The sequence below is a fragment of the Mobula birostris genome, chromosome 19 (genome assembly GCF_030028105.1).
Source record: "Mobula birostris isolate sMobBir1 chromosome 19, sMobBir1.hap1, whole genome shotgun sequence".
Classification (NCBI taxonomy): domain Eukaryota; kingdom Metazoa; phylum Chordata; class Chondrichthyes; order Myliobatiformes; family Myliobatidae; genus Mobula; species Mobula birostris.
The window spans coordinates 885,391-908,993 of NC_092388.1; the positions used below are offsets into that span (position 1 = coordinate 885,391).

Consider the following 23,603-nt stretch of genomic DNA (forward strand, 5'->3'; position numbering starts at 1 on the left):
TAAACTGTGCCTTTCATGTTAGCCTTTACAGACAATTTGTCAGGCAAGATTTCCCTTGACAGAAACTACACTGACTTTGTCTTATTTTATCATTAGTCTCCAAGTACCCCGAAACCCCATCCTTGATAATGGACTCCAACACTTTCCTAACCACTGAGGTTAAGCGAACTGGCCTATAATTTCCTTTCTTTTGCCTTCATCCCTTCTTAAAGAGTTGAGTGGCATTTGCAATTTTCTCATCCTCTGGGACCATGCCAGAATCATGATTCTTGAGAGATCATGATCAATGCATCTGTTATCCCTTCAGCAACCACTCACAGGACTCTGTGAAGCAGTCCATCTGGTCCATGTGACTTATCTACATTAAGACCTTTCAGTTTGCCTAACACTTTTTCCTTTTGTCATAGCAATGGCACTGACTCCTGCTCCCTGACACTCATGGACCTCTGGCACACTGCTAGTGTCTTCCACAGTGAAGACTGATGCAAAGTACCCATTAAGTTCATCTGTTATTTCTTTGTCCCCCATTACTACCTCACCAACATCATTTTCCAGTCATCCAATATCAACTCCCACCTCCCTTTTACTCTTCATATAACTTAAAAAAAATCTTTTGGTATCCTGCTTTATAATATCGGCTAGCTTGCCCTCAAATTTAATCTTTTCCCTTCCTATAGCTTTTTTAGCTGCCTTTTGTTGGATTTTGAAAGTTTCCCAATCATCCAGCTTCCCAGTCACTTTTGCTACCAAGGAAAGCCCTTTCCTTGGCTCTCATGCAGTCATTAACTTCCCTTGTCAGCCACGGTTGCCTACCCCTGCTATCTGAGAATATCTTCTGCGGGACATATCTATCCTGCACCTTGTGAACTATTCCCAGAAACTTCATCCATCTCAGCTCTGCCATTATCCCCGCCAGTATCCTCCTCCAATCCACCTGGCAAGCTCCTCTGTAATGCCTCTGTAATTCCCTTTATTCCATTGCGATACTGATACTTGTGAGTTATGCTTCTTCATCTCAAATTGCAGTATGAATTCAATCATAGTTCAATCAATTGCAGTATTATAATCACTGCCTCCTACTGATTCCTTTAGAACCATAGAACCAAAGAACACTACAGCACAGAAAACAGGCCATTCAGCCCTTCTAGTCTGTGCCAAAACATTATTCCACTAGTCCCATTGACCTGCATCCAGTCCATAACCCTCCAGACCTCTCTCATCCATGTATCTATCCAATTTATTCTTAAAACTTAAGAGTGAGCCCACATTTACCACGTTAGATGGCAGCTCATTTCACACTCCCACCACTCTCTGAGTGAAGAAGATCCCCCTAATGTTCCCCCTAAACCTCTCCCCTTTCACCCTAAAGCCATTTCCTCTCGTATTTATCTCTCCTAATCTAAGTGGAAAGAGCCTATTTACATTTACTCTGTCTATACCCCTCATAATTTTATAAACTTCTATCAAATCTCCCCTCATTCTTCTACACAAGCTTTAGGAAGCTTTACATTAAACTTCCTAAAAATACCTGGGTTATGACACAACATCCAGTCTAGGGTAGCCTTTCCCCAAGTATGCTCAAGCAAGCTGCTCTGAAAAGATAACTCTTAGGCATTCAACAAATTGTGATCTAACACCAACCTGACTTTCTCAATCCCCATGCATATTGAAGCCCCCCCATTACAATTGTAACATTACACATTACATGTCTTTTCTAGCTCCCTTTGCAAACTCAACCCCACATGTTGGCTAGTATTTTGTGGCCTATGTATGATTCCCATAATGTTTTTTTTTTAATCCTTGCAGTTTCTTAACTCCACCCACAAAGATTCAACATTCTCTGACCCTATGTCACCTCTTTCTAAAGATATAATTCATCTCTTACCACAGAGCCACACAACCGCCTATGCCTTCCTGCCTGTCCTTTTGATTCAAAGTATATCCTTTGATGTTTAGCTCCCAACTATGGCCTTCTTTCAGCCATGACTCAGTGATGCCCACAACATCATACAGACCAATCTCTAATTGCGCCACAAGTTCGTCCTCCTTATTCCAAATGCTGTGCACATTTTGCATTCTTCACCCTTTTGAATTTTGGCTCTGTGGTACAATTTAACTCTTTGCCCTGTCTTATTTGTACCCAATATTGGCTTGTCCTTCCTTACATTCATGTTACACCCATAATCTACTTGTAAACCTGCTGGCTCATCCTCAGCTCTATCATACCAGTTCCCATCCCCCTGCCATATTAGTTTAAACCTTTCCCAACAGCTTTAGTAAACCTGCCCGCAAGAATATTGGTCCCCCTCGGATTGAAATGCAACCCGTCCCTTTTGTACAAATTACACCTGCCCCAGAAGAGGTCCCAAGTATCCAGAAATCTGAATCGCAGCCCCCTGCTCCAATTCTTCAGCCACGCATTTATCTGCCACCTCATTCTATTTTATGTCACAGGGTACTTCTGTGTTAGCTATGATTTGGTTGGGATATTAACTCAGGAACAGAAGATCTTGATACAGCAGAACTCAAACAGGTGATGGACTGATAAATAGATGAGGCACCACAGCAGAATGGCAGTTTGCATGACGCAAGTACAGCTTAGGACGTCGGAGTTTGAGTTCCATTCTGACATCGTCTGTAAGGAGTTTATATATCCACTCCGTGAATGCGTGGGCTTCCTCCAGGTGCTCTGGTTTCTTCCCACAGTTCAAATATATATAGGCCAGTAGGGTAATTGGTAATTGCAAATTGTCCTGTGATTAGGCCAGTGTTAAATTGGTGGGTTGCTGAGTGGTGTGGCTTGTTGGCCGGAACGGCATGTTCCATGCTGAATCTCTAAATAAGCAAACAAACAAATAAAGCTAACCTTTAAAAGAAAGTAAACCATGTACAATTTAAACTTAACAAAAGAAAATCTGCAGATTCTCTGCCCAAAGTGTCAAGTATACCCATAGATGCTGCTTAGCCTGCTGAGTTCCTCCAGTATTTTGTGTGTGTTGCTTATAGTTCAAACCTATCAGTTTTCCAATTTTCTACATACAGAGGGAATTAAAATATCACTCATAATCTTCAAACAGCCAAGATTAACAAATGATTTTAAAAATAAACTTACCTTCAAATGTTATGTTTCTGATCATTATTTCCTTGGCAGGTTCCACAACAACCGACGGTCTATTACCACTACTGCTGCTGAGGCGAGAGGCTTCTTCTGTCAGCTGTAACCTCTACAGATACGGCTACTTTGAAACCAACATCACCGTTGTGGGTAAATACCATGTCCAAAATAATATTCATAGACTATATGAGAAATTGGTTGAGTTTCTTAATACATGCTGTTGTGGGTGAACAAGGATGTAATGCTGAGGCTTTAGAAAGCACTGGTGAGATCTCACTTGAAGTATTGTGAGCTGTTTGGGCCACCATCTAAGAAAAGATGTGCTGACATTGGAGAGGGTTCAAAAAGGGTTCACAAGAATGATTCCTGGATTGAAAGGCTTATCATCTGAGGAGTGTTTGATTCTTCTGGACCTGTACTCATTGGAATTCAGAAGAATGGGAGGGGGGGAAATCTAATTGAAACCTATCGAATGTTGAAAGTCTCAATAGAGTGGGTGCGGAGAGGATATCTCTTATGGTGGGGAAGTCAAAGACAAGAGGACACAGCCTCAGAATAGCTTGATGTCCATTTAGAAAAGAGATGAGGAGGAATTTCTTTTGCCATCTGTGGAATTTGTTACCACAAACAGCTGGGGAGGCCAAGTTATAGGGTATATTTAAGGCAGAGGTTGATAGATTCTTGTTTAGTCAGGGCAGAAGATTGGAGCTGAGAGGAAAATTGGTCAGCCATGATCACACTCAATGGCTAAATTACCTAATTCTGCTCCTATAACTTGTGGCCTTGTAACAATGCTGGATTAGATTAGGTTAGATTACGGTAGCTCCAGGATGGAGATTCAGCTGGATGAAGCCACTGGCAAATTATCAAGCTATACATCCAAAGATCAGACCCAGCTAGGACAGAACAATGTGTATGACCAATATCACTGGGCAGCCAGCAACCCTGCATTGATGGATATGTGAGGAAAAAGAGGATGAGTAATAATAATTATTCTAATGTATGAATAGGAGTTTAAACCTGCACTACTGACTGAGATATTGCACTTAGAAGCTGACAAAAAAATTTCAGATTTAAGCATATATAAGTAATCTGAAGTAATAATTTAATGCACAAGGTGTATTAGCTTGAAAGTATAGATATCTTTGAATTACAGTACTACAAGTAGCACAAGTGTGAAATGTGCATTTGTTCCCTGTCAGATGGTCTTTTTGCAGTCAGGATTGCTGGAATGACCAACGTTCACATCTCCACTGGTTTTCATCACAAATCCACGGTGGACTTTGTTGTCACTTGTAAGGGCAGGTATGGACCTTGCTTTGCCATAAATAACACAGGGGAACTCAGCAACCCCCCAGTCTTCTCTGTCATTCAATTAGCTGATGACCAACTAGCCATATCCATTAAACTTGGAGCTACGATGTTGTGACCATTACAGAGACTTGGATGGCTCAGGGGCAGGAATGGTTACTTAGAGAGCCAGGTTTTAGATGTTTCAGAAAGGACAAGGAGGGAGGCAAAAGAGGTGGGGGCATGGCACTGCTGATCAGAGATAGTGTCAGGGCTGCAGAAAAGGAGGAAGTCATGGAGGGATTGTCTACTGAGTCTCTGTGGGTGGAAGTTAGGAAGTTAGGGTCAATAACTCAACTGGGTGTTTTTTATAGACCACCCAGTAGTAACAGGGACATCTAGGAACAAATAGGGAGACAGATTCTGGAAAGATGCAATAATAACAGGGTTTTCATGGTGGGAAATTTTAATTTCCCCATTTTGATTAGAATTTTCCTAGAGCAAGGGGTTCAGATGAGTTGGAGTTTGTTAGGTGTGTTCAGGATGGTTTCCTGATACAATATGTAGATAAGCCTACAAGAGGAGAGGCTGTACTTGATCTGGTATTGGGAAATGAACCTGGTCAAGTGTCAGGTCTCTCAGTGGGAGAGCATTTTGGAGGTAGTGGTCACAATTCTATCTCCTTTACCATAGCATTGGAGAGGGATAGGAACAGACAAGTTAGAAAAGCATTTAATTGGAGTAAGGGGAAATATGAAGCTATCAGGCAGGAACTTGGAAGCATAAATTGGGAACAGATGATCTTAGGGAAACGTACGGTAGAAAAGTGACAAATGTTCAGGGGATATTTGCGTGGCGTTCTGCATAGGTCCGTTCCAGTGAGACAGGGAAAGGATGGTAAGGTACAGGAACCATGATGTACAAAGGCTGTTGTTAATCCAGTCAAGAAGAAAAGAAATGTATGTGAAGAGCAAGAGAATAAGGCATCAGAGAATAGGACCAATTAGTGGAAAAGTTGTAACTGTTGTAACTATATGTTATAGTTATGTGGTTTTGTCAGTTTTTTTAGTCTTGGTCTGTCCTGTGTTTTGTGATATCACACTGGAGGAAATATTGTATCATTTCTTAATGCATGCATTACTAAATGACAATAAAAGAGGACTACGTATCTTCATCATCTAAAAAAAAAGTGTGTGTGGAACTGGAGGAGATAGCTGAGGGACTTAATGAATACTTTGCTTCAGTATTCACTACGGAAAAGGATCTTGGTGATTGTAGGGATGACTTACAGCGGACTGAAAAGCTTGAGCATATAGACAGAGAATATGCTGGAGCTTTTGGAAAGCATCAAGTTGGATAAGTCACTGAGTCCAGACGAGGTGTACCCCAGGCTACTGTGGGAGGCGAGGGAGGAGATTGCTGAGCCTCTGGCAATGATCTTTGCATCATCAGTGGAGACAGGAGAGGTTGCAGAGAATTGGAGGGTTGCAGATGTTGTTCCCTTATTCAAGAAAGGGAGTAGAGATAGCCCAGGAAGTTATAAACCAGTAAGTCTTACTTCAATGGTTGGTGAGTTGATAGAAAAGATCCTGAGAAGCAGGATTTATGAACATTTGGAGAGGCATAATATGATTAGGAATAGCCAGCATGGCTTTGTCAAAGGCAGATCGTGCCTTATGAACCTGACTGAATATTTTGAGGATGTGACTAAACACATTGATGAAGGTAGAGCAGTAGATGTAGTGTACATGGATTTCAGCAAGGCATTTGATAAGGTACCTTATGCAAGGCTTATTGAGAAAGTAAGGAGGCATGGGATCCAAGGAGACATTGCATTGTGGTTCCAGAACTGGCTTGCCCACAGGAGGCAAAGAGTGGTTGTAGACAGGTCATATTCTGCAGGGAGTTCGGTGACCAGTGGTGTGCCTCAGGGATCTGTTCTGGAACCCCTTTTCTTTGTGATTTTTATAAATGACCTGGATGAGAAAGTGGAGGGATGGGTTAGTAAATTTGCTCATGACACAAAGGTTGGGCTGTTGTGGATAGTGTGGAGGGCTGTCAGAGGTTACAGTGGGACCTAGGTCAGACCCACTTGGTGTACTGTGCTCAGTTCTGGTCACCTCACTACAGGAAGGATGTGGAAACTATAGTAAGGGTGCAGAGGAGATTTACAGGGATGTTGCCTGGATTGGGGATCATGCCTCAGGAGAATAGAAACATAGAAAAACTATGGCACAATACAGGCCCTTCGACCCACAATGCTGTGCCAAACATGTACTTACCTTAGAAATTACCTAAGTCTACCCATAGCCCTCTATTTTTCTAAGCTCCATGTATCCAGGAGTCTCTTAAAAGACCCTATCGTATCCACCTCAACCAGCATCACTGGCAGCCCATTCCACACACTCACCACTCTCTACGTAAAAAACTTACTCCTGACATCTCCTCTGTACCTACTTCCAAGCACCTTAAAACTGTGCCCTCTTGTGTTAGCCATTTCAGCCCTGGGAAAAAGCCTCTGACTATCCACATGATCAATGCCTCTCATCATCTTATACACCTCTATCAGATCACCTCTCATCCTCCATCACTCCAAGAAGAAAAGGCTAAATTCACTCAACATATTCTCATAAGACATGCTCCCCAATCCAGGCAACATCCTTGTAAATCTCCTCTGCACCCTCTCTATAGTTTCTACATCTTCCTGTACTGAGGTGACCAGAACTGAACACAGTACTCCAAGTGGAGTCTGACCAGGGTCCTATATAGCTGCAGCATTACCTCTCAGCTCCTAAACTCAATCCCATGGTTGATAAGGGCCAATGTACCGTATGCCTTCTTAACCACAGAGTCAACCTGCACAGCAGCTCTGAGTGTCCTATGGACTTGGACCCCAAGATCCCTCTGATCCTCCACACTGCCAAGAGTCTTACCATTAATACTATATTCTGCCATCATATTTGACCTACCAAAATGAACCACCTCACACTTATCTGGGTTGAACTCCATCTGCCACTTCTCAGCCCAGTTTTGCATCCTATTCATGTCCTGCTGTAACCTCTGACAGCTCTCCACACATTTCACAACACCCCCAACCTTTGTGTCATCAGCAAACTTACTAAACCATCCCTCCACTTCCTCATCCAGGTCATTTATAAAAATCATGAAGAAAAAGGGTCCCAGAACAGATCCCTGAGGCACACCACCGATCACCAACCTCCATGGAGAATATGACCTGTCTACAATCACTCTTTGCCTTCTGTGAGCAAGACAATTCTGTATCCACAAAGCAATGTTCCCTTGGATCCTATGTCTCCTTACTTTCTCAATAAGCTTTGCATGGGGTACCTTATCAAATGCCTTGCTAAAATCTATATACACTACATCTACTGCCCTACCTTCATCAATGTGATAAATCACATCCTCAAAAAATTCAATCAGGCTCGTAAGACACGACCGGCCTTTGACAAAGCCATGCTGACTATTCCTAATCATATTATGCATCTCTTAATGTTCATAAATCTTCCTCTCAGGATCTTTTCCATCAACTTACCAACCACTGAAATAAGACTCACTGGTATATAATTTCCTGAGCTATCTCTACTCCCTTTCTTGAATAAAGGAACAACATCTACAACCCTCCAATTCTCTGCAACCTCCCCCATCCCTATTGATGATGCAATGATCATTGCCATAGACTTAGCAATCTCCTCCCTCACCTCCCACAGTATCCTGAGGTACATCTCGTTCGGTCCTGGAGAGTTATCCAACGATGCTTTCCAAAAGCTCCAGCATATCCTCTTTCTTAATGCCTATATGCTCAAGCTTTTCAATCTGCTGTAAGTCATCACTACGATCGCCAAGATCCTTTTTCTGCAGTGAATACTGAAGCAAAGTGTTCAATAAGTACCTCAGCTATCTCCTCCGGTTCCATACACACTTTCCCACTGTCACACATGATCAGTCCTATTCTCTCACGTCTTACATTCTTGCTCTTCATATACTTGTAGAATGCCTTGGGTTTTTTCCTTAATTCTGCTCGCTAAGGCCTTCTCATGGCCCCTTCTGGCTCTCCTAATATCACTCTTAAGCTCCTTCCTGCTAACCTTATCTGGATCTCTATCATTACCTAGTTTCTTGAACCTTTTGTAAGGTTTTATTTTCTTCTTGACTAGATTTTCAACAGCCTTTATACACCATCGTTCCTGTACCCTACCATCCTTTTCCTGTCTTATTGGAACGTACCTATGCAAATACTCCACGCAAATATCCCCTGAACATTTGCCAGATTTCTGCCGTACATTTCCCTGAGAACATCTGTTGCCAAATTTATGCTTCCAAGTTCCTGCCTGATAGCTTCGTATTTCCCCTTACTCCAATTAAATGCTTTCCAAACTTGTCTGTTCCTATCCCTCTCCAATGCCATGGTAAAGGAGATAGAATTGGGATCACTATCTCCAAAATGCTCTCCCACTGAGAGATCTGACACCTGAGCAGATTCATTTCCCGATACCAAATCAAGAATAGCCTCTCCTCTTGTAGGCTTATCTACATATTACATCTGGAAACCTTCCTGAACACACTTAACAAACTCCACCTAATCTAAACCTCTTGCTCTCGGGAGATGCTAATCACTATTTGGGAAATTAAAATCTCCCAACTCGACAACCCTGTTATTATAACACCTTTCCAGAATCTGTCTCCCTATCTGCTCCTCAATGTCCCTGTTACTATTGGCTGGTCTATAAAAAACACCCAGTAGAGTTATTGACCCAAATAGATTAAGTGAACTCGGCCTTTTTTCCTTGGAGCGACAGAGTATGAGAGGTGACCTGATAGAAGTGTATAAGATGATGAGAATCATTGATCATGTGGATAGTCAGAGGCTTTTTTCCTTGGGCTGAAATGGCTAACACTAGAGAGCACAGTTTTAAGGTGCTTGGAAGTAGGTACAGAGGAGATGTCGGGGTAAGTTTTTTACGCAGAGCATGGTGAGTGTGTGGAATGGGTTGCCAGCGATGGTGGTGGAGGCGGATATGATAGGGTCTTTTAAGAGACTCCTGGATAGGTACATGGAGCTCAGAAAAATAGAGGGCTATGGGTAACCGTAGGTAATTTCTAAAGTATGTACATGTTTGGCACAGCTTTGTGGGTTGAAGGGGCTGTAACGTGCTGTGGGTTTTCTATGTTTCCAATTTACCTCCAGTTCCCCTAATTAGTTATGTGCTCAGGTACTTACTAATGTCAACAATGTGTAACCAGGACTTCTGGACAGAGAATCCCAAAGGGTAACAACTATATGTGACAATTTCTCCACATCTCAGTCCAAAAATGATTTCTCTGTGAACTGTGACTCTAAAAACTGCCTTTTGGTGAACTTAGTTTCCAAATAATGTCATTGCTTTGACTATTAGCAGGACTCGGATAAGAGGGCTGGGAAATTTTCAAGAGTGGACTAGGGAATTTCAGTTGGGAAACATAGAAGTGTGTGCTGTCGCTTTCTTTTTAATTTCACAGTCTGCAGTGCTTTTTCTTTACAGAATTTTCATTTAATCTCTGAAAGGTGGGATGCTCCAGAACAGGCTACAGGTAGATGCCACTTACCCATTAAAAGGATCTATTATCAGTCCTGATGACAACTGCAGGTTCAGACAGACATTAGCTGGTTGATAGATGCCAATAACACAGGAAGCACCACCATTTTATGACCAACTAATATGAGTGTTCTTCATTCCGAAGAAAAATCTGGCTGCATTAGGCTTTATAAAGATATTAAAAACAGCACGTACATTAATCTGGCTGCATTAGGAATATTAAAACAAAACAACACAGACGTTATTATTTTGGGACCAGTCCTGACCCCTGATTTAGAAATTCTGTTTCATGAATTTGGAACAACATCTACCAATCACATGCAACACACAATTGATGTTTTGGGTTGAGACTCTTCATCTGGAGTCCCAATCAGATACCAGGCCCCAAATGAGTAAAACTTCTTTCCTTCTTTCTTTCTTTCTTTCTCTCTTTCTCTCTTTCTCTCTTTCTCTCTCTTTCTCTCTTTCCCTCTCTCTCTCTCCCCCCCCTCTCCCCCTCTCCCCCTCTCCTTCTCTCTCTCTCTCTCTCTCTCTCTCTCTCTCTCACACACACACACACACACACACACACACACACACACACACACACACACACACACACACACACACACACACCTTATGAATGTGGCTGTATCAGTTTTTCAGAAGCAAGACACTGCCCAGGATTAAGAAATACACTTACTAGCTCTGAACTCAATATGTGACTCCTCTAACATCTTTACACCACAGTTATAATATGTCAGCAATTCCCAGTCCAGTAACTTCTACCACATGGAGGGTCAGAAGTAACAATCACAATGAAAACATCATTATTTGTATGCTCCCTTCCAGGTCATACGCTTCAAGTCTGACCACAGCATGAAGTAAAAGCTCAATGATTCAGTGATGCTAGAATTTCTTTGCTCAGTCATAGGGCATGACTAAAATCACAAGTGCTGCTGTACTTGTTCTGGAAGAAGTTCACAACTGCTTTTTCAGGACAATTAGAGATGGAGGGGGTGGGGGAAGAAAGACGCAGCCCCTTGCTACGTTCATCAATCTCTTGTAAATCAAATTTATAGAAATAAAAATAAGGAGGATTACAACAAAGTGAAGTAAAAACAAAAAATGTCAGAAACACTTTGTTAGTCAAGCACTGTGAGTGGGGAGAGAAACAGACATTACATTTCAGGTAAAAGAATCTTCATCAAAGTATTACACAAACATGGTTTGCCCCGACGACATGACTCCCAGGAACAGTAATGGGATAATAAGTGTCATGTATATTTGGGCTGGGGGCTCCAAATGAATACGTATGGGGTTTCCAGGGTATCTCAAGAGATATTTTGATGGAATTAATTGAGAATATTGAAATTGGTTGGAATTGTTTGCTGAATTTGAATAGGAAATAATGAGCAAAAAGGAAAACACAGGCTTAAACACATAACCAATGAAGCAGATTTATTTCCCTGGATTTCTTTTACTTTCATTTAAACTTGCATTTGTGCCTCCACCTTTCAATGAAAGGATGCTGTTTGTGAATATTTTGTGCCTTGCAGTATACCTACTGACGTGTGTAGCATGATTGCGGATCGCTCCTGCATGGTGCCACAGAGTGTAATCTGTGATCCTGTGGAGACTACTGACACTTGTAAACTGACCCTTCGCCGAAGCTTCAATGCACCTGGTGTCTACTGTGTGAATATCACGTTGAAGGATAACACCAGTTTAGCAGTTGCTAGTACTCTTGTATCAATTGGAGGTAAGTACAACCATCAAAACAATCCCGATGCTGGAAACCCAAAACAAAGCAGAGAATGTCATATGTACTCAGCGCATCAGCTAGTATCCATGGGGAGAGACACAGGGGTGATGTTTCTCTTTCTTAGCTGTAAAATGGTAAAAACTTGTATCTGCACTGAGTGACCATGGTTATTCAGTCCCTCTTCAGCTCCGTTTCACACCAGGATGGACTGAGGGCATTTCATTCCTTCCAAGAACAGAGCCACAGCCAGACCCTTTCCACCACATTCCACTTCATCCAGCTGACATTAATCTTACATTAAAGAAATGATGCTTTTAATCCCATCTGTTCACTTGTCTGCTCTCAACTCTCCCTGCCCATGTAGAGCAAAGATAGGGCTTCCCCGGTTCTCACCCCCCATTCAATGCATCTTCTTCCATAGTTTCCACCACCCTCTACAGGATTCCACCATCATCCCTTCTCCTTCACCTCCAGCGTTCTTTCATTTGCACTGCTCTTTTGTCAGCACTTCTCAGGCAAATGCTGGAGATGGGCAAATGCTGGAGATGCAACCCCTGTCCTTTCCATCATTAGAGAAACAAACAGTGGTTTGCTTTACTATTGTCATCACATGTCCCAGGATAGAGTGAAAAGCTTGTCTTGCATACTCTACATACAGATCAAATCATTACACAGTGCACTGAAGCAGAACAAGCTAAAGCAATAACAGAATGCAGAATAAAGTGTTACAGTTACAGAGAAAGTGCAGTGCAGGTAGACAAAGTCACAATGAGATAGATTACGAGGTCAAGCTCAAGTGTCCATCTATTTTACGATGGAAACGTTTGATAGACAGGACAGAAGCTGTCATTGAACCTGGTGGTATGTACTGTACTTTCAAGCTTTTGTATCTCCTGTGCAACGGGAGGGGGAAGAACAGAGTATGCCAGGAGCAGGTGAGGTCTTGAATGATGTTGGCTGCTTTCCTGAGGCACTGAGAAGTGTAGACTGAGTCCTTCGAGGGGTCATGGGCAGAGTACATAGAACAAAGACATGGTGCAGTACGGGCTCCTTGGCCCAGGTGAAGTAGTTGCCATACTGAGCGTTACACATCCTTTTAAAATGCTTTCTATGATGCATCAGTAAAAAATGGTGACGGTCAAAGTGAACATGCTGAATTTCTTTAGTCTCCTTAGGAAAGAGAGACATTGGTGAACTTTCTTGTCTGTGGTATCAACATGTCTGGACTGGGACAGGCTGTTGGTGATGTTCACTCCTAGGAACTGAAATTCTCAGTCCTTTTGACCAGAGCACTGTTGATGTAGACTGACCCCTGTCCTGAAGCCAATGATCATGGCAATATTTTGTTGACATGGAGTGAAAGGTTGTTGTCATGACACCATGTCATTAAACTATCTCCTTCCTATACTCTGACTCATTGTTATTTGAGATACGGCCCGCTATGCCGTATCATCTACAAACTTGTAGATGGAGTAGGAGCAGAATCTGGCCTCATGAGTGTGCAGGGAGTAGGGTAGGGGGCTGAGGGTACAGCTTGTGGAGAACCACTGTTTAGAATAATGATGGTGGAGGTGTTACTGCCCATCCTTACTGACTGTGGTCTGTTGATCAGGAAGTCAGGGATCCAGTTGCAGAGGAAGGTGTTTAGGAGATTGGAGATGAGTTTGCAGAATTGGAATTAGCATTGGAAGCAGAACTGCAGTCAATAAATAATACTCTGACATGACTACTATCCAGAAGCTCCAGAGATGAGTGTAGGACCTGGGAGATGGTATCCACTGCGGATCTGTTTAGGTGGTAGGCGAATTCCTATGCATTGAGACGGTCCAGAAGGCTGGAGTTAATGTGTACCATGATCGGCCTCTTTAAGTACTTCATGATAATGGATGTCAGAGCCACTGTTTTGCCAAATAAATGAAGAGATTTTAGAGTCAACTTTATCAAAAAAAGATTTTGGAACAAAAATCGGTAATGCCTGAAATATATATAAAAATTTTGGCAGAATAAACATCTTAACTGCATTAATACGACCGATCAAAGTTAAATATAATGGAGACCATTTAAATGAAAGTTGAGTAATATGATCAATTAAGGGTAAAAAATTAGTCTTAAATAGATCTTTGTGTTTACAAGTAATTTTAATCCCAAGATATGAAATATAATTATTAATCAATTTAAACGGAAGGTTATGATACAAGGGAAGTTGCTTATCTTGGGAAAAGTTCACTCTTACTGAGATTTAACTTGTAACTGGAAAAGAGACTAAATTGTGCTAATAAATCTAAAACAGCAGGGATGGATTTTTGAGGATTAGAAATATATAAAAGTAAGTCATCAGCATAGAGTGATATTTTATGGGACTTTAAGCCCCGAGTTATCCCAATAATATTTGGAGATTCTCGAATAGCAATTGCAAGAGGTTCTAATGCAATGTCAAATAATAAAGGACTAAGAGGACAACCTTGTCTATTACCTCGAGAAAGAGGGAAAAAGGGTGAACTTAAGGAGTTAGTACGAACTGAGGCCATAGGAGAATGATATAACAATTTAATACAGGATATAAATTTCGAGCTAAAATTAAACATTTTGAGCACCTTAAATAAGTAAGGCCATTCTACTCTGTCAAAGGCTTTTTCAGCATCTAAAGAAATAACACATTCAGGAACATTTTGTGAAGGAGTATAAACAATATTTAAGAGTGTGCGAATGTTATAGAAAGTGTAACGACCTTTAATAAAACCCATTTGGTCTTCCGAAAAAATATAAGGAAATGCTTTTTTTAATCCGTTTGCTAATAATTTAGAAAAAATTTTAGAATCAACATTTAATAAAGATATTGGTCTATAAGATGCACATTGAGCAGGATCTTTATCCTTCTTTAATATTAGAGAAATTGACGCTCTATAGAAGGATTCGGGAAGCTTACCAAGTTTTAATGAAGCCTCCAGAACCCTAAAAAACCAAGGGACTACTGAAGGTGCAAAAAATTTATAAAATTCCGCGGTAAACCCATCAGGGCCAGGAGCTTTCCCCAGGTTCATAGAAAAGATAATATTCTTAATCTCATCAGTGGTAATGGGAGTATCTAGCATAGAGGATATATCCTGTGAAATCTTAGGGAAATCTAGGTTATCTAAAAAGTCATTCATATATTTAGAGTCTTGTAAGGACTCTGATTGATATAAGGAGGAATAAAAATCAAAAAAGGCTTGATTAATCTCAGCATGATCAAGTATCAGTTGATCATTTTGATTATAAATCTGATTAATTTGAAAGTTAGTATAATTAGTCTTCAACTGATTAGCCAACAGTTTACCAACCTTGTCACTATGTACATAAAATTCACTTCTTGTTTTCTTTAATTGATTTACAATCGAGGACGAAAGTAATAAACTGTGTTCCATTTGAAGTTTAGTTCTTTGTTTATACAACTCCTCAGAGGGAGCTGTAACATATTTCTTATCAATTTCCTTAATCCTGTCCACAATAACCAGCTCCTCCTGCTTTAGCTTCTTCCTCAAAGCAGCAGAATACGAGATAATCTGACCACGAATATAAGCTTTAAAAGTATCCCAAAGGATGTTCATAGAAATATCTTCTGTATAGTTGATTGTTAAAAAAAAGATCGATCTGTTCATTCATAAAGTTAACAAAATCCGAGTCCTGAAGCAACAGCGAATTAAAACGCCATTGTCTATTATTTTGTGTATTGGCCTGAATTTTAATAGAAAGCTTAAGTGGAGAATGATCCGAAATAGTTATAGAGTCATAATCACATTTAACCACTGAAGAAATAAGACAAGAGTCAATAAAAAAATAATCAATTCTTGAATAGGAATGGTGAACATGTGGAAAAAAAAGAAAAATCTTTTTCCTGAGGATGCAAAAAATGCCAAATGTCCGTCGACCCAGAATCAGGGAGGAATGAGTTAATCAAAGTTGCAGATTTATTGGATAAGGTCCGTAAAGGAGCCGAACGGTCCAAAACTGGAGATAGACAAGTATTAAGATCTCCACCCCAGATCAGTGAAAACTCATTCAAATTCGGGAACAGATTAAATAGTGATTTATAAAATTCCGGACAGTCCATATTGGGAACATAAATGTTAACCAAAACTACCTTTTTATTAAAGAGTAGACCACTAACCAATAAAAATCTACCATTCGGATCAGAAATAATATCATGTTGTACAAAAATAACTGAGGGGTCTATAAAAATAGAGACACCTCGAATCTTACCGTTCAAGTTCAAATGAAACTGTTGACCGTTCCAAAATTAAAAAAAACGTAGTCTGTCCCCCCTCCACACATGGGTATCTTGTAAAAATAGAACATGTGCTTTAAGTCTCCGGAATACTTTAAAAACTTTTTTCCTTTCAATTGGATGATTAAGACTGTTAGTATTCCAAGAGACAAAATTAATAATAGACTCCATAAACCCTAAAGTCAACCCGCAAAAAATAGGATTGACAATAGGTTCGACCCACGAACCGGAAAGGGAACAGAGTAAACAAGAGATAACGGGAAGGAGAACGCAACCAATGCTTCGGTAATGTAAGTAGCCCAAGAAGAAAAAAACTAAAAAGTGAAGCCCCTCCCACCACCCCCCACCCCATGACCTCAAAGCTAAATCTAAAGCAGACCAGCCAGAAAGGAGCAAGCACTAACACCACCCCCATGACTTCCGATAGATGCTCACTAAAAAAAAGTGTAAGTATAAAAAAAATCAGCTAAAGTTTTAAAACAGTAAAGGAATAAAAAGAAGTAGACCAATTAAGACAAACACGATATAATATGCAATGGCAAGCATTTAAAGGTTGCATGGATGAACTGCAACAAATGTTCATCCCAGTTTGGCAAAATAATAAATCAAGGAAGGTAGTGCACCCATGGCTGACAAGAGAAATTAGGGATAGTATCAATTCCAAAGAAGAAGCATACAAATTAGCCAGAGAAAGTGGCTCACCTGAGGACTGGGAGAAATTCAGAGTTCAGCAGAGGAGGACAAGGGGCTTAATTAGGAAGGGGAAAAAAGATTATGAGAGAAAACTGGCAGGCAACATAAAAACGGACTGTAAAAGCTTTTATAGATATGTAAAAAGGAAAAGACTGGTAAAGACAAATGTAGGTCCCCTGCAGACAGAAACAGGTGAATTGATTATGGGGAGCAAGGACATGGCAGACCAATTGAATAACTACTTTGGTTCTGTCTTCACTAAGGAGGACATAAATAATCTTCCAGAAATAGTAGGGGACAGAGGGTCCAGTGAGATGGAGGAACTGAGCGAAATACATGTTAGTAGGGAAGTGGTGTTAGGTAAATTGAAGGGATTGAAGGCAGATAAATCCCCAGGACCAGATGGTCTGCATCCCAGGGTGCTTAAGGAAGTAGCCCAAGAAATAGTGGATGCATTAGTGATAATTTTTCAAAACTCATTAGATTCTGGACTAGTTCCTGAGGATTGGAGGGTGGCTAATGTAACTCCACTTTTTAAAAAAGGAGGGAGAGAGAAACCGGGGAATTATAGACCGGTTAACCTAACGTCGGTGGTGGGGAAACTGCTGGAGTCAGTTATCAAGGATGTGATAACAGCACATTTGGAAAGCGGTGAAATGATCGGACAAAGTCAGCATGGATTTGTGAAAGGAAAATCATGTCTGATGAATCTCATAGAATTTTTGAGGATGTAACTAGTAGAGTGGATTGGGGGGAATCAGTGGATGTGGTATATTTGGATTTTCAGAAGGCTTTTGACAAGGTCCCACACAGGAGATTAGTGTGCAAACTTAAAGCACACGGTATTGGGGGTAAGGTATTGGTGTGGGTGGAGAATTGGGTAGCAGACAGGAAGCAAAGTGTGGGAATAAATGGGACCTTTTCAGAATGGCAGGCGGTGACTAGTGGGGTACCGCAAGGCTCAGTGCTGGGACCCCAGTTGTTTACAATATATATTAATGACTTGGATGAGGGAATTAAATGCAGCATCTCCAAGTTTGCGGATGACACGAAGCTGGGTGGCAGTCTTAGCTGTGAGGAGGATGCTAAGGGGATGCAGGGTGACTTGGATAGGTTGGGTGAGTGGGCAAATTCATGGCAGATGCAATTTAATGTGGATAAATGTGAAGTTATCCACTTTGGTGGCAAAAATAGGAAAACAGATTATTATCTGAATGGTGGCTGATTAGGAAAAGGGGAGGTGCAACGAGACCTGGGTGTCATTATACACCAGTCATTGAAAGTGGGCATGCAGGTACAGCAGGCGGTGAAAAAGGCGAATGGTATGCTGGCATTTATAGCGAGAGGATTTGAGTACAGGAGCAGGGAGGTACTACTGCAGTTGTACAAGGCCTTGGTGAGACCACACCTGGATTATTGTGTGCAGTTTTGGTCCCCTAATCTGAGGAAAGACATCCTTGCCATAGAAGGAGTACAGAGAAGTTTCACCAGATTGATTCCTGGGATGGCAGGACTTTCATATGAGGAAAGACTGGATGAACTGGGCTTGTACTCGTTGGAATTTAGAAGATTGAGGGGGGATCTGATTGAAACGTATAAGATCCTAAAGGGATTGGACAGGCTAGATGCAGGAAGATTGTTCCCGATGTTGGGGAAGTCCAGAACAAGGGGTCACAGTTTGAGGATAGAGGGGAAGCCTTTTAGGACCGAGATTAGGAAAAACTTCTTAACACAGAGAGTGGTGAATCTGTGGAATTCTCTGCCACAGGAAACAGTTGAGGCCAGTTCATTGGCTATATTTAAGAGGGAGTTAGATATGGCCCTTGTGGCTACGGGGGTCAGGGGGTATGGAGGGAAGGCTGGGGCGGTGTTCTGAGTTGGATGATCAGCCATGATCATAATAAATGGCGGTGCAGGCTCGAAGGGCCGAATGGCCTACTCCTGCACCTATTTTCTATGTTTCTATGTTTCTATAATACAAAGAAAAAGCCAGTAAATATAAAGAAAACTGTAACGAACAACAGACCCTATGATTAAACAAAAAAAAAGAAATGAGATAATTAACATAGACTAGTTAGGAAAAACTACAAAAAGTACATTTGAAAACTACAAAGTTTAAGGCCTCATTTATTTGGCAAAATAAAAACCCGAGACTGGGTAAAATACATTTACAGAAAGCTAAGAGAGATGGAAGTTTAGCATTACCTAACTTTAGATTCTATTATTGGGCAATTAATATTCGACACATGAAATTTTGGTTACTTGACCAGGATACACTATCCATTCCTAAATGGGTAGCATTGGAATTACAATCTGCTCAAGGTTATGCACTTGGCTCTATTTTATGTTCTTCTCTTCCTTTTGATTTGAAACGCTACAAACAGGTCTGTAAACCAATAATTAAATATACCTTACGTATTTGGTTTCAATTCAGAAAATTTTTTGATCTTAACCAAATTGGGCTAGCAATCCCTATTTTAGGTAACATATTTTTTCCTCCCTCTTTCACGGATCGTGCTTTTCAAATTTGGAAGACTAAGGGTATTTCACGGTTTTTGGATTTATTTTTAGATGGTTCCCTTATGTCTTTTGAACAATTATCTAATAAATATAGTTTACCAAGAATACATTTTTTTAGATATCTCCAAGTTAGAAATTTCCTAAGTACTATATTTTCTTCCTTTCCAATGCTCCCTCCTACATATATTTTAGATACTATAATTAACCTTAATCCATGTCAGAAAGGTGCAACAGCTATTATTTATAATATTATTATGAAACTTAGGAAAGCTCCATTTGATAAGATTAGGTCAGATTGGGAACAGAAATTGGGTTTTATTATTTTGGCGGATGACTGGGTGCAGATTTTACAACTAGTCAATACTTCCTCTATCTGTGCTAAACATTCCCTAATTCAATTTAAAGTTGTCCATAGAGCACATATGTCCAAAGATAAATTAGCTCGCTTTTATTCTCATATTAATCCTTTTTGTGATAGATGTCAGGGGCAGATAGCCTCTTTAACTCATATGTTTTGGTCCTGTCCTACTCTGGAAACTTTTTGGAGAGACATTTTTAATATTATCTCAAAGGTATTGAATATAGATATCTCTCCTCATCCTATTACTGCTATCTTTGGATTACCTAAAATTTCCAGTAATCTTTCTCCTTCAGCCCGTAGAATGATTGCATTTCTTACTTTAATGGCGAAAAGATGTATTTTACAACATTGGAAAGAGACTAATGCTCCAACTACGTTTTTTTGGTTTTCCCAGACGATATTATGTTTAAATTTGGAGAAAATTAGACGTAATCTTTATGATTCTTCTGTTGAATTCGATCAGACCTGGAGATCTTTTATTCAACATTTTCATTTAATGTAATTTTTTTTCTCTCGGTCCATATTTATATTCCCTTCTTGTTTTTTTTTTAACTGTTTTTAATGGAGGTCGGGTTTGAGGACGTGATTTTAAGTACTTTAACTCTACTCGTTTCCAAGTTAGCCCATTGCTTTGCTTTGCTTTTAGTTTAGTTGCACGGTGGGTTTTTTTGGGGGGGGCAGTTTGAAGTTTTTTTTTCTTTTTCTATTGATATATATAAAAATTAGTATACTATTATATTACCTTGTTATTTTATGTTTAAATTGCACTGTTTGTATTAATTTTTTTCTGTATTAATATTTCCTTTAATATATTATATTCTAACAGTGTATTAGTGCCTATATGGCTTACCTTCTGTGTACTTATTCAATAAAAAGATTTAAAAAGAAAGTAAAGAGCCACTGTGTGGCAGTCATTAAGGCACAGTGATATCTTATTTTCTCAGGTACCAGGATGATAATGGTCTTCTTAGAACAGGTGGGAACTTCGGATTGAAGCAGAGAGATTAAAAATATCTGCAATACCCTGGAAATCAATAAACAAAACCAATTATCATGTGAACCCTCTATCCCACTCACACACTCACAGGCTGAACCTTTTCATCTAAAAATGTCTGCAAATACCTTGGCCACCAATAAACAAAACCAATTGCCACTTTATCCCCCTGCCCCTCTGTCCCACTCACCCACTCACACATTGAACCCTTTGTTTTTGCCTGCAATGATGCTGAAAATAGGCTCAAAGAACCTTATTTTCTGTCCGAGCATATTTTTGCTTTCCCAGCAAAATTTCACCTAATCATATTTTTCCCTTTTTATAATGTATGGATCTATTTTTCAAGAGCAATGACCACCCCTCCTTTGCACTATGTATTGATCTGTTGTCTGCGCATTGGCATTGTTCTGTCTCTTTTTCGCTCGCTGCAATGTGAACACACCAGTTAAAGCCATCTCCCACATGCTATTTCATTGATAAGTAGTTGTGCACAGACACAACAAATTGGTGACAAACAGGAACCTAAATGTCAGAGAATATCACGAACTGCACCCACAGTTACAGGACAAAACAGTGAGAGTTAAACAGCACGAGAAAGCTGAAAGACAAATGAGTAATAGTGAACCAAGGGCTGAATTTAAAGTGAAAATAACGTGGCAATATCTTCTGTTGGAAAAGTTGTCGAATTTGTTATTGCTCATGAAGACTGGGAGCTGTATATCGAGAGGGTTGAACTGTATTGTAGTGCAAACAACGTGGAGGAGCAAAAGGAACATAGAACATAGAATAGTATAGCACAGTACAGGCCCTTTGGCCCACAATGTTGTGCCAACCCTCAAACCCTGCCTCCCATATAAGCCCCCACCTTAAATTCCTCCATATACCTGTCTAGTAGTCTCTTAAACTTCACTAGTGTACCTGCCTCCACCACTGACTCAGGCAATGCATTCCACGCACCAACCACTCTCTGAGTAAAAAACCTTCCTCTAATATCCCCCTTGAACTTCCCACCCCTTACCTTAAAGCCATGTCCTCTTGTATTGAGCAGTGGTGCCCTGGGGAAGAGGCGCTGGCTATCCACTCTATCTATTCCTCTTATTATCTTGTACACCTCTATCATGTCTCCTCTCATCCTCCTTTTCTCCAAAGAGTAAAGCCCTAGCTCCCTTATTCTCTGATCATAATGCATACTTTCTAAACCAGGCAGCATCCTGGTAAATCTCCTCTGTACCCTTTCCAATGCTTCCATATCCTTCCTATAGTGAGGTGATCAGAACTGGACACAGTACTCCAAGTGTGGCCTAACCAGAGTTTTATAGAGCTGCATCATTACATCGCAACTCTTAAGCTCTATCCCTCGACTTATGAAAGCTAACACTCCATAAGCTTTCTTAACTACCCTATCCACCTGTGAGGCAACTTTCATGGATCTGTGGACATGTACCCTGAGATCCCTCTGCTCCTCCACACTACCAAGTATCCTGCCATTTACTTTGTACTCTGCCTTGGAGTTTGTCCTTCCAAAGTGTACCACCTCACACTTCTCTGGGTTGAACTCCATCTGCCACTTCTTAGCCCACTTCTGCATCCTATCAATGTCTCTCTGCAATCTTTGACAATCCTCTACACTATCTACAACATCACCAACCTTTGTGTCGTCTGCAAACTTGCCAACCCACCCTTCTACCCGCACATCCAGGTCGTTAATAAAAATCACGAAAAGTAGAGGTCCCAGAACAGATCCTTGTGGGACACCACTAGTCACAATCCTCCAATCTGAATGTACTCCCTCCACCACCACCCTCTGCCTTCTGCAGGCAAGCCAATTCTGAATCCACCTGGCCAAACTTCCCTAGATCCCATGCCTTCTAACTTTTTGAATAAGCCTACCATGTGGAACCTTGTCAAATGCCTTACTAAAATCCATATAGATCACATCCACTGCACTACCCTCATCTATATGCCTGGTCATCTCCTCAAAGAACTCTATCAGGCTTGTTAGGCACGATCTGCCCTTCACAAAGCCATGCTGACTGTCCCTGATCAGACCATGATTCTCTAAATGCCTATAGATCCTATCAATAAGAATCTTTTCCAACAGCTTTCCTACCACAGACGTAAGGCTCACTGGTCTATAATTACCTGGACTATCCCTACTACCTTTTTTGAACAAGGGGACAACATTCGCCTCCCTCCAATTCTCCGGTACCATTCCCATGGACAACGAGGACCTAAGGATCCTAGCCAGAGGCTCAGCAATCTCTTCTCTCACCTCGTGGAGCAGCCTGGGGAATATTCAGTCAGGCCCCGGGGGCTCATCTGTCTTAATGTATTTTAACAACTCCAACACTTCCTCTCCCTTAATATCAACATGCTCCAGAACATCAACCTCACTCATATTGTCCTCACCATCGTCAAGTTCTCTCTCATTGGTGAATACCGAAGAGAAGTATTCATTGAGGACCTCGCTCACTTCCACAGCCTCCAGGCACATCTTCCCACCTTTATCTCTAATCGGTCCTACCTTCACTCCTGTCATCCTTTTTTTCTTCACATAATTGAAGAATGCCTTGGGGTTTTCCTTTACCCTACTCGTCAAGGCCTTCTCATGCCCCCTTCTTGCTCTTCTCAGCCCCTTCTTAAGCCCCTTTCTTGTTTCCCTATATTCCTCAATAGACTCATCTGATCCTTGCTTCCTAAACCTCATGTATGCTGCCTTCTTCCACCTGACTAGATTTTCCACCTCACTTGTCACCCATGGTTCCTTCACCCTACCATTCTTTATCTTCCTCACCGGGACAAATTTATCCCTAACATCCCACAAGAGATCTCTAAACATCGACCACATCTCCATAGTACATTTCCCTGCAAAAACATCATTCCAATTCACACCTGCAAGTTCTAGCCTTATAGCCTCATAAGTTGCCTTTCCCCAATTAAAAATTTTCCTGTCCTCTCTGATTCTATCCTTTTCCATGATAATGCTAAAGGCCAGGGAGTAGTGGTCACTGTCCACCAGATGCTCACC

The 23,603-nt window shown here is 40.9% G+C and overlaps 1 protein-coding gene across 1 annotated transcript in view; it reads left to right on the top strand.

Moving 5' to 3' along the window:
- gpnmb (glycoprotein (transmembrane) nmb) overlaps positions 1-23,603 on the top strand; it is a gene marked incomplete at its 3' end in the record, with an annotated part of 89,480 nt that overhangs the window by 54,452 nt on the left and 11,425 nt on the right. Inside the window, exons 7-9 of the mRNA XM_072282985.1 lie at positions 3,152-3,265; positions 4,318-4,420; positions 11,538-11,740. Of these exons, the coding sequence (XP_072139086.1) occupies positions 3,152-3,265; positions 4,318-4,420; positions 11,538-11,740 (420 nt within the window). The remainder of the gene's footprint in view (positions 1-3,151; positions 3,266-4,317; positions 4,421-11,537; positions 11,741-23,603) is intronic.